This window comes from Pteropus vampyrus, unplaced genomic scaffold, assembly GCF_000151845.1.
Source record: "Pteropus vampyrus isolate Shadow unplaced genomic scaffold, Pvam_2.0 Scaffold1000004352, whole genome shotgun sequence".
Lineage (NCBI taxonomy): Eukaryota > Metazoa > Chordata > Mammalia > Chiroptera > Pteropodidae > Pteropus > Pteropus vampyrus.
This window is the reverse complement of record NW_011918754.1, coordinates 20908-32028: the sequence shown is the minus strand read 5'-3', so window position 1 is coordinate 32028 and position 11121 is coordinate 20908. Positions and strand designations below refer to the sequence as shown.

Sequence of the window (11121 nt, the reverse complement as noted above, 5' to 3'; positions counted from 1 at the left end):
ACCCTAAGCTGACTACCACCATTTTCAGTGGGTGAGAAAATGGAAAATGTGACTTCTACATAGGAGAGCATCACTGTCACAGAAATGTCCCGCACTGGGGCTGAATGATCCTGTACCACCTACCCTCTTCATGACCACCCCTCCTCCGTGACCTGTCCAAGGATTGGGGAAAACAACACTAAGCATCACTTCCAAACCAACTGTTTGGTCGTCGTAGCATCCTCAGGCTCCTATGGCTGTAAAAAGCCAAGAGCCTGACTAGGGCTCCTTCGGCTTGGATCTCGGAGTTCCGGACGTTCAAAGCTAACTGGGCAAGAAGTGTCTGCTTATTGTAGAGGCCCCTGTTATCGTGGAGGAGTGCGTATACTTGGGAAAAAGGTAAGGGGAGCGTCCTGAAGAAAGGAGCAGGAGATGCAGGGGAGGCTTGACGGCGATCCATCCCTGGGCGAATCAGAGAGGGCTTGGGCCGGGTCTGGGGAGGCGGGTCGGGTATAACGTCATCAAAAGCCCGTTGTAGGGGTGGAGGTCCTGAGTAGAGGGGAGGCACACTCGGGCCTGCAAAGCTAAAGCGGAGGGAGGGGCAAGGAAGCGGGCGTGGGATCCCTCCGCGGATCGGAGAGGGCTGGGGCGGGGTCACGGGCGGGGTCACGGGCGGGGTCTGCTCCGCGGTTTAATACTGCAGGGTCCTGCGCGGAAAGGCTAATCTTGGCCGGCGTGCGAAGCGGTCCGACTTCCCTGTCTGCTTTTCCCCGGACTTCATCAAGCCTTCGGGTGGGGACGTGCGGTTCCGCGGGAGCCAGAGGAATGGAGGCAGGAGGGCGCGGCGGACGCGGGGCGGGGGCTGTCTGGCCTTCGGGACCTGGGGAGGCCGGGTTGGGACTGGCGTTTTGGATCTGCACCTCCTGGCGAGTCCGCGCGCGCCTTTGTCTTCCACGGCGCCGCCACCTTCGCGCGATGCCGAATCCTCCCGAGTTGGGCCGGACGACCCGAGGGGGCGGCCCCCAGAGCGGCCAGTCCGCTGTGGCTGCGGGTCCGAGGCTTCGAAGAAGAGGAGTTTGGGCACCGTCCGGAATGGGCCCTCGGGGGCTGGCCCTTCGCCCTCTCCCCGCCCGTGGCGGACAGGTGAGGCTGGGCGCCCGCCGACGATGGTAGTTATTTAAAAACGTGTAAGCAAACTGCTGCCAACAAACCGGCCTGTGCGCCCAGCCCTATTATTTATTCGTTTCCCCACCTCTGGAGATTGGCGTCGGATCGCTGGTCAAGGGCGGGACTCAGGGTGACCTCCACGGAAGGGAGGCATATTCGGGACTTCTGGCTACTTCGGGCCTCGCCATTCTACTCTGGCCACTGGACGTGCACTGCCCCCACCAGGCCGGGGTCAGACACACGCTTGAGAGTTCTGCTTCCCGGTCTCTAGAGTCTCCTATTGTCTCTTCGCGACAAACCCGGAATGGTCACAGGGCACCTCATCTCCTAGCCTCTCCCATTGCAGAGGACACGTGGTGAAATAAAAATCAACTCCCTTTGGTTTATCCCATTCTGCCGAAGTCCCTGGTTTGATCCTAATTGCCTGTATCTTCTCACAACGTTTACAAACCAGTGCCATCAGGAGCTCTTATGAGACGTGTTATTACTTACGACTGGATTAAATTTCTCCCTCTCTTATTGTAGCTCCTTAATCTGCTGTTTGGGGCCAGATAAACTGTTGAGAACTAGTCCAACTTATGCTACCATTTTTTGTGTGTGCTGCTCCCCAAGAAAAATGCCCCCCAAAGTGGTCGAATACAAAGTGAAGGTGCTTAAATAATGCTATCTCCAGTCTCGAAAATCGTTAGCTAGTCTTGTGCTTCTATCGCCTCCATTTGACCTTTCCTGTGATTTTAAGAGTCGGACATACTGACTGGGTTTTAGAGCATCTCGGTTTCTAGTGTATCCCAGACATGGATCCAATGACATGGATCTGCCTATCAGAAATGGGGTAATGATGTGGAGTTCAAAATATTCTAATAAACACATGACTTTTTTTTAAGACGTGTGCTGTTTTTGTTGTTGTCGTTGTTGAAAACCTGCAAGTAAAATGCTTATTGACAGTAAATGTGAGAATTTTTGGCTGTGATCCCTTAATATGACAATAGTTCTGCCGGTTAAGTTCTCAATTTTTTTTTCAGTCTTTCTTTCAGTCAAGATGAGCGATAAGCCAGACTTGTCCGAAGTGGAGAAGTTTGACAGGTCAAAACTGAAAAAAACTAATACTGAAGAAAAAAATACCCTCCCCTCAAAGGAAAGTAAGTCATGGGATGGGTGGGGGGCACGGGAATGGTTTCTATTGAAGAAAAACAATGGTGAACTTCCATAGGCTCAGTAAATAAACTCTTCCTAGTAATTTTTGCCACAAAGTAAGAAATAATTACAGTACCATTATATTTAATGCCACAGTTAAAAATATCAAAGAGCTGTCTTCTTGGGTTATATATGTGGTTCTCACATGATAGACCTGAGAAGTAATGCGGTAATTTAAAAAAAAAAAACTAATTTCTTGTTTGAAAATTACTAAAACTCATATTATAACCAACCTTGGAATATTGGATTAGCACTACAAAAATCTTAGTCTTGTCCACTTTATGGTTATTTGTAATTTTCTGCATCTAGCAATCTGGGTCCATGATTTCATTCCTAAAGAACCACACAAACTGCAGTTTTGGCTTTCTCTACCCGATGACAAGATAAGGCAGAGAGCAAGTTTAGATCTGGGGTGCACTCAAGGCTCCCAGACTCAAGGGATTAGTTTCGCCCTTGGGAGTTACAGCCTCATGGAGAAACTCCACACATATTCACAGAACTGACGGGCGCTTTTTGTCATGTCAGCGTTACTTGAGAGTTCCAAAGTTAGTCAAAGTTGTCTGAAATACAACTTCCTAATTACATAGTGATGGCTAAATCTGAGGAAAATGCTTCACTTGCTCCTCAGTCTCAGAATGATCTATGGAAACACTGGTAATAGCATAAATCTACCTCTCAAACGGGGGAAAAGCTCAGGTGGTTAAATCGTGAGTGCACGCGCGCGCGCGCGCGCACACACACACACACACACACACACACACACACACACACACACACACACACACACACACACACACACACACACACCTGACTGAGGATTTGTGCTTAGTACTTTGGCATTCTAAATTTAAAGCAGGTATGGCAGTCTTCGATGACTTGGCAAAGAGCTCCTTTGTAAGAAACTGAACTTGGGAAAATGCCCTCAATGATTTTTTTGTGTGTTTGCTTCCCCCCCCACCCCCCCCACCCCCAGCTATCCAGCAGGAAAAAGAGTGTGTTCAAACATCGTAAAATGAGAATCTTCTCCCAAGAGCAAATTTCAACATTGCCTGAGTATCTTGGCTTAGCGCTTGTTTTGTTTTGGTTTTTTTATTTGTTTGTTTGTTTTTGTAAACCTTTGTGTTGTAGAGATTTTAAGCATCTTCTGATGTTTTCTCGCCTATACTCCCTGGCTAAGATGTCAGAGATAGCCAGCGTTCCCTTACATATATTTTAAAATTTTCCGTTGGTTCATAAATTCCAGCTGGCAGATACTGTTGATAATCTCACCACTGGTGACCTCTGTGTTTGTAGTCCTTGCATCCTCTGTAGGGTAAGCCACTTTTAACTTTCTACAATGGATGCCTCCATTGCTCCATAATCTTCATGAAGTTCCATGCTTTTGCAACTTCTCATGGTTTATTTTCATTTCTAATGTAGCAGTAAAATAATAAATATAATCATTATGTTAAGGCTCCTGTGGTTCATTCTTGGTGATCTTCTAAGGAAGTAAACAGGGGTACTATTTTCAGCCAAAACAAACAAACAAACAAACACACACAAACAAACAGACACAGGAAAGCTGCTTTAGCAGATTCATCACATGGAAAAGGCACTTTTCTGTCTAGATCAAATGGTCCCTGATTGAGAATGCTAGGTGATTTTCTGTAGAGTTGGAATCATAGAATTTGAGAAACCTTTGGGAGAAGAGGTTATGTGGGCTAGCCCTCTTATCTCAGAAACGAAGAAAAGAAAACTCAGATATGAAGTGATCTAAGGTGAATGAGGGCTGGAATTTTAGCTAAATTCTTGGTTTCTGGAAAGTGTTTTCCACTTAATGGGAGGAGACACCCAAGGTTGGGGTTGGATAGGGAGCGGAGTAGGAGGCACTTGCTAACACATACTGTGCTGAACACTTCACATTTTCTATTGAGTATAAACTTAGATATCTAATACCTCCTAATAACCCGCAGCACTGAACCTCTTGGTCTAGTTCTTGTCCTGAACAGAATTTACTGTCTTATGAACCACGTATTTTTGGTGTTCGTGGTGAACGTAAATGCTATGGACTGAATTATCTCCCCCCCACAAAAAAAAAATTTCTTATGTTAAAACTCTTACCCCCTAATGTGACTCGATCTGGAGATAGGGTATTTAGGAGGTAATTAAGATTAATTGAGGTCCTAAAGGTGGGACCCTAATCTGATAGGACTGTGTCCTTAAAAGAGGAAGAAGAGCCACCAGAGATATCTCTCACTCTACCCCTACCCTCCCACCACCCCCGCCATCTGAAGACATAATAAAAAAGGTGGTGATCTGCAAGCCAGAAAGAGTTCTCACCAGAAATTGACCTTGCTGGTCCTTGATCTGGGACTTCTATCCTCCAGAACCATGGGAAAATAAATTACTATTGTTTGAGCCACCCACTCTATGGTATTTTGTTATAGCAATCTGAGCAGGCTAATACAATAAGGAATACTCATAAATAGATGAGTCCCGATCCCTGCCCTAAACAGTACTTTCATCACTTGAAATTTATAAGAGCCAATCACCTATAATCCCACCAATTAGACATGTTAGCCTTTGAGTGTATAACCATCTAGACTGGTCTATTAATATTCATATGTTTTCCTACAGGAAGGGATTATGCTGTCCGTGTCTATTCGCAATCTCAAGTATTATCTCGCCACCCACTTCTCTAAGGGCCGCCATCCTTAAATAATTACTGGGTTGACAGGAAGCGGAAGCTGCTTTCTCTGAAATAGCATAAACTTCCATAAGCAAAGTATTAGGTAGGGCAACTGATCAAATGTCAATGAGGTGACACAATCACAAGGCTTAGTGTAGCCAGATTTGAGACTTGGAAGTAACCATGTTAGTCACCAATACCTTACTTCTTGCCTGGAACAATTATCCAGTAGAGTCACTCAGTCCCTTGCTGTGACAAGCTGCTTATACTGTGCCCAAACCTGCCCCACCTCCGCACCTTCTATCCAATAGTCCTAGGACTGTACACTGGAGACCCACACAGCCTAGTTAATCCCTGCTCCAGTATTTGAAGTCAGCTGTTTTGTGCCTGCCTCTATACCTCCAAGTCTTCGCCTGATGACACTTCCCAGATCCTTTGGATCCAGGTTATATGCATGGTGAACAATCTTGGTTGCTGAAGTGCTCAAGTTTGCTCATGATCAGATCTCTTTGCATCCTGATGCCGTCATCCTACACATTTGCTTTCCTTTCAAGATTGCCATTTGCAAATTTGAGAGAGATAACGGTACATCTACGATAGACTCAGCAAGCTCTGCATTTGCACACTAATCCAGCAGAAAATTAGGCTCATTTCAAAGGGCCTAAAGAAAAGAATGAACATTGTCAGGAGAGCTAGGGTTGGGTAATAACTACCGCTGTTCAGTTACATCTGGTAACCATTCTTTTCATTAGCATATGGGTTCCATCCTGAGCCGTGTAAGTGTTAAGCTGAGTCGGAGCAGATGAGAGGTACATGGTGGCAGGTGAAAGACACCTGTAGCTGCTAAGTAAGTACTCTATACCGATAGGAGGTGGGAAAAATTATTGCTCACCTAAAGCAGTTTTACTCAGCATTTCTTAAATATATAAGGAGGAGTGACTCTTCTAGTCACTATATTGACTTACCTGTTTAGCTAAAAGAATATTTTCCCCACGATAAGCCCACTATTAGCAGGGATTGAGATTTAGGGTCCCCAGAGAAACAACGGACCAAAAAAAAAAAATACCACACGAATTTTCTCCTCAGTCTCCAAGGATGAACACCCAAGAAGGCACTTATTGGTTCGCCCCTGGTCACCTGTTCCCACGTTGAGCTAATGGCTATGGCTCAGGGTCTGCAGGTCCAGTGGAGGGCGGGGCTTAGGCTGCTTTGATTGGACACTCCCATTCATCCAATGATGCATATTTTCAAGTTATTTTAAAACACAAAAGAGCATAGACCAGAAAAGTATAGATGCCAATAAATCTGAACGAGTTAGACTAGTTACTTCAGTTTCTAGGAAGCCTGAAAAAAAAAAAAAACAATTTCGTGAACTTTTTGAGTTAGCGATTTCTGGACTGTGTTTAGGTATTCATTTTTCATTTAAATGAATTCCATTATAGGGGTCACATTGAAAAAAGTTTGTATGAGGTATTTGTTTGTAAATAATGCTCCCCACCCCAGTTTGATGTTTCTCATTTGTTATTTACAGCGATAAAGCTGTTGCCCTTACTTAGTCTTTTCTGTAATGTGACACAAGATTTATTTAATAGTATTTCTAGTAGGACTTTTGTGTCCTTATTTATAAATGAGACTGATCAGAAATCTGTTTAGCATGCTTTCTTTGTTAGGTTTTATCATCATACTATATTTTCCTGAAATGAAAAAGAGCTTTTTCCCTTCGTTATCTGAAAGGCACTATTAGATTTGCATTAGAATGTATCTGTTCCTCGAAGGTCTGACCAGTTACACCATTCGAAGCCTGGCCGTTTAGGATGATAGTTCCTTGAGGACTTCCGTTTCTTCAATTCTTGATCCTTAAGGCCTTGTTTGGTTCAATTTTATAATTTGTTTGGTTCTATAATATGGTTCAATTTCTATGCTGTTTTACATTTATACATATAGAAATATCTTTGCACGTATTATCAAAGAATATTAAAAGGGTTATGCTTTTATTTATGTTTTATTTATTTTTTGAACGCCTACAGCACCTGGTATTCCTAGGTGGTCTCCATTCCAAGTACGAACCAGGCCTGACCCTGCTTAGCTTCTGAGATCAGACGGGATTGGGCACATTCAGGGTGGCGTGGCCATAGACAAAAGGATTATGCTTTTAATTAAAAAATATTTCTCATCTTATTGAAATCTTTTCTCTCCCTAAGAAAGTTTCTTAGACAATTAGACTAATATACATATATTTCACACAATAGCTATTATATATATTTATCAGTTCTAGCATTTGACATATTTTTTAGGATCCAAATATTGTTAAGGAAACAATTTTAAACTCGATACATGTTTAAGAACTTCAAAATATTTGTACAAGTACTCCCATTTCTGTTTGTGTTCTGATTTTGGAGACTGTAATTTTGCTATTTCTCCTTTTCACAAATCACTGAGGTTTTTGATCAGAACTGGAGATGCTGGTTAGTCAGCAAGGTCCCTTGATCTCCAGGAGCGCTCTACCGACCATGTCAGAGAATTCCTGCTTAAACCATGGTGGCTTAGCTCAGGACGACAGTAGATTCTGGATTAGAGGAAAGGGGCCCAAAGTGGTCAGAACCATTCTGACGGCAGTCAGAAATTGGGTTATGAAGGTCAGACTCTCTCAAGGAGCCCAAACGGAAATTTCTACAATTCGAGTGCTTTTGGTGAAGTCTTTTCAAAGTCCCCCTGTTGGAGCACCGCCAGCTAACCTTGTCAGGTGGCCTTTGGCCCTACGTAGCATGTTTCAAACGGTTAGCGGTCGAGGGGTGCCCACGCTGACTGGTGGATGTGATGCCAACCAGGAGCCTATCCAATCACGTGTGACTAAGTCACGTGTGACTCTAGTGACAGGCGCCCTGGATTGCATTTTAGCTAATCAGATGTGGAGACTGCCCATGACATCAAGGAATGCAGCGACTATAAATTGGCCACCGCGCGCGCGTCAGCAGCCGCTATTGTCTTTCTTCACAAGCTGTGGGGGAGTGGCCTCCGACATGCCTGCGCCTGCCTCTGAGGCTTCTGAGGGATTGCTGGGCACGCAGAAGCCCACGGAAGCACCCCCGAAGGCCCCTGACCAGAAGACGCCAAGGCGCCCGCGCCGCCGCTGCTCCGACACTTTCACCACCTATTTCCCCCGGGTTCTGAAGAACGTTCACCAGGGCCCGAGCCTGTCGCGGGAGGCCGTGAGCGTCATGGATTCGTTCGTGGAGGACATCTTCCAGCGCATCGCCGAAGAGGCCTCGCGCCTGGCCCTCTCCAACCAGCGCGCCACCATGACCTCCAGAGACATCCAGACGGCCGTGAGGCTGCCCCTGCCCGGGGAGATGGGCAAGCACGCCTTGTCCGAGGCCACCAAGGCCGTCCTCCGGTACAGAAGCTGCTCGTGAGCTTCCTCGGCACCACCATGAGCATCGCAACCCAAAGGCTCTTCTCAGAGCCGCCTTACTTGTCACGAAAAGACCCGTGGCTCTAAAAGACGAATCTACTCTCGTGTTTGATCCTGTGTGGCTTTCTGCCGACGTCTAAAGCCCTGTTTCCACGGGCAAAACATTCTCAACTCTACTGTAATATAGAGTGTAGTTTATTCCATGGAAAATCGTGGGTTTTCCTTAACCACGTTGCATTTCATGGCTTTCCTAAACAGTCATTCCCATTACTCTTTTCCCTAGGTCAGTCTTTTGGAGGATATTTTGCTGATGATGACATTTACCTTTTTCACTCATTCCCTCACGAGTGTATGGTGGAATTTTCCAGAAGTTCATTATGTCTGATACGACAACAGATAAAGTGCAGAAGCAGTTACAAGAATCCATCCGTCTTCTGACAGGTCGGATAGTAAGGAGATTTTCAAATATCCGAAACAATGTCAATCTCCTCTCTACGTCTTTTGAAAGGAATATTTATCGTATGAATTCGTAAATTATATTAACATGATCTAATGGTTTTTTAGGTATATTTTAATGCCGTTTTATTAATGCTCGTACCGGACTTGATCTCTGAATTTAAAAGTGTGGGGAAAAACAATGCACTAAAATGTCGTAATGGATTATTTTTATTAAATTGACTTCTCACGTAATATGATATGTATGAGAACAGCGTGGAAGAATCACTTCAGAAGAAAACATGTGTAATATGCGTAAACATTGGGTTATGTAACAGAAAAATTAGCATGATAGAAATTAAGTGATTTAGTGAAGTGCACTTTTTTCAAACTGGTCCACTTGTTTTTCTGAAAAGGCACATGGCTCAGTAAATAGCCTTCAGCTTTCAAAATTTTGTTTGGGCGTATATGATGATTTCTAGGAACCACAAAGCAGGATCTACTTGCACTTGATTTCACGGTAGAATTTCTAGGTGCATTGTGCAGCTAGCTCACTTAAAAAATGTTTCGTAAGATTTTTCTAATATTCCAGAATAATAAAAAATAATAATCCTGGTGAGGAGACTTATTTGTCCTAAATCCTGTCTCTCTTGATATCAAAGAGAGGTCTGGAGGTAAAATTGCCCCCCCACCCCTGCCCTTAATGATTTCGATTCTTTTTGTAGCTATTTCTGGTATCCAGACCTGCCCACGTTTGTCTCTAGAGCAAGTGGCGTTGCCCTTCCAAAGTCCATATGCCTGAAGCTTTAGAAGGTCAAACCTCAAAACGTCAGAGTTTGGAATAAGGAAAGGCTTATTGATCGAGAAGCTGACAACTGAGAAGATGGGAACCCTAGTGGTACCTCAAATCCATCTTAAGAGAATACAGAGATGGGGCTTTTTTTATGTCAAGGGAAGGAGAAATGGGAGGGGCAAGAGGTAACTGATCACCAAAGATACCTGGGCGCCAGGAGGGGTCCGAGAAGATTGTGCTAGTTGATGTGAGTCCGGTCACGATGTTCCTACAAAACTTTGATAAACGATACATACTTCCCTTATCTCCTCAAGCAGCAAACAGAATTCCTCTAACGATTAGCATGTCTATATGCAAGGCTAAGCAGAAGCTGTCAGCCTGAAGGTCGTAGGAACAAAGCAGGCTTGAACAAGGTAAAGTCATAGAGACCGAGTATTTCACTCTGTTACAGTGGTGCTCTGTCAAAAGTGGAATACTCTGTGTGGGAATCTTTTCTGGCAGAATCTTAACCTTTCTTTTGCTGAGCTCACAAAAAGCTTTGGTTTTTTTTTTTTTTTTTTTGTAGCTTATCCAGTTTTTGTCTCATCGTTTGGCCGAGAGTGATCTCTTTAAAGGTTTTTACATTTAAATTGAAAGGGGCATTTTACCTTATTATAAATCTTTAAATGAAACCCTTAACAACGATCGTGATAAAACATTGGCCTTTAAAGCAAATCATAATATATTTCAAATATTGAAATCCCACGATATGCTCTCTCTTCAAAGAGCGTGAAGCTAGCAATCAATTTAAAAAGAAAATGATTAGAATATTGTCAACTTCGACAAATTCAGCAATATATTTTTAGAAAAATTACACAGGTAAAAAGCCATTGGGTCAAGACGAAAAACAATAAACGTATTACTATATTAACCTTCACCCGAATATTAACATTCCAGTGCCACAGAAAAGAGAAAAATGTTTGTTCTTTTAATTGCTGACTAACCTCTTACATTATGCAAGGAGCCAGACACTATGTGCCCTGGATTCATAGCCTTAACTTACAAGATAAAAAACAAACAAACAAACAAAAACAAGCAAGGAATCAAAAACTAACAAGCAGAGGATCCTACCCGTTTTCCCTCCATCTCCAGACTGAATAGCACAGGAAGGCTGTTATTTGATTCAGCCCTGGTCACTCCACCACACTTTGGACCAATAGCTGTATCTCACTGGCTGCCAGTCCCTCATTAGCCAAGTGGAGACTGGCACTTAAACTGCTCCCATCGGACAATGCCACCACAGTTGAAGGCATAAATGCATGGAATGGAATTACATTTTAAAAAATGAAATATTTTTGACTAGAAAATAATATGTCGGGATAAATCTGAACGAATTAAAATTGAAATTTCCGAGTTTAGTGCACTGAAAAAGTGAAGTCCGTCTTAGAAATTTCATTGATCTATTTTTGTATTATCTTCGTACACCCATTTATG

General features: G+C 43.7%; 2 protein-coding genes and 1 pseudogene across 2 annotated transcripts; 2 read left to right on the top strand and 1 right to left on the bottom strand.

Annotated features, from left to right (window-relative positions):
- The first annotated feature begins 240 nt into the window (after window positions 1-240).
- On the top strand, window positions 241-3351 carry LOC105311487 (thymosin beta-15A). Its single transcript, XM_011387476.2, has 3 exons — window positions 241-378; window positions 2169-2285; window positions 3314-3351. Exons 2-3 carry the CDS (start codon window positions 2186-2188, stop codon window positions 3349-3351), a joined length of 138 nt encoding a protein of 45 aa, XP_011385778.1. The 5' UTR covers window positions 241-378; window positions 2169-2185.
- Window positions 3352-7026: 3675 nt separating this feature from the next.
- LOC111735635 lies at window positions 7027-7145 on the bottom strand (annotated as a pseudogene).
- Window positions 7146-8028: 883 nt separating this feature from the next.
- Window positions 8029-8858, top strand: LOC105311492 (histone H2B-like). Its single transcript, XM_011387481.1, has 2 exons — window positions 8029-8402; window positions 8789-8858. Exons 1-2 carry the CDS (start codon window positions 8029-8031, stop codon window positions 8856-8858), a joined length of 444 nt encoding a protein of 147 aa, XP_011385783.1.
- Window positions 8859-11121: the final 2263 nt, after the last annotated feature.

Coding starts and splice junctions, on each gene's coding strand:
- LOC105311487 (XM_011387476.2), top strand. CDS start 2,186: ATGAGCGATAAGCCAGACTTGTCCGAAGTGGAGAAGTTTGACAGGTCA. Junction 2,286..3,313: donor TACCCTCCCCTCAAAGGAAA/GTAAGTCATGGG, acceptor CCCCACCCCCAG/CTATCCAGCAGGAAAAAGAG.
- LOC105311492 (XM_011387481.1), top strand. CDS start 8,029: ATGCCTGCGCCTGCCTCTGAGGCTTCTGAGGGATTGCTGGGCACGCAG. Junction 8,403..8,788: donor GCCACCAAGGCCGTCCTCCG/GTACAGAAGCTG, acceptor GGAATTTTCCAG/AAGTTCATTATGTCTGATAC.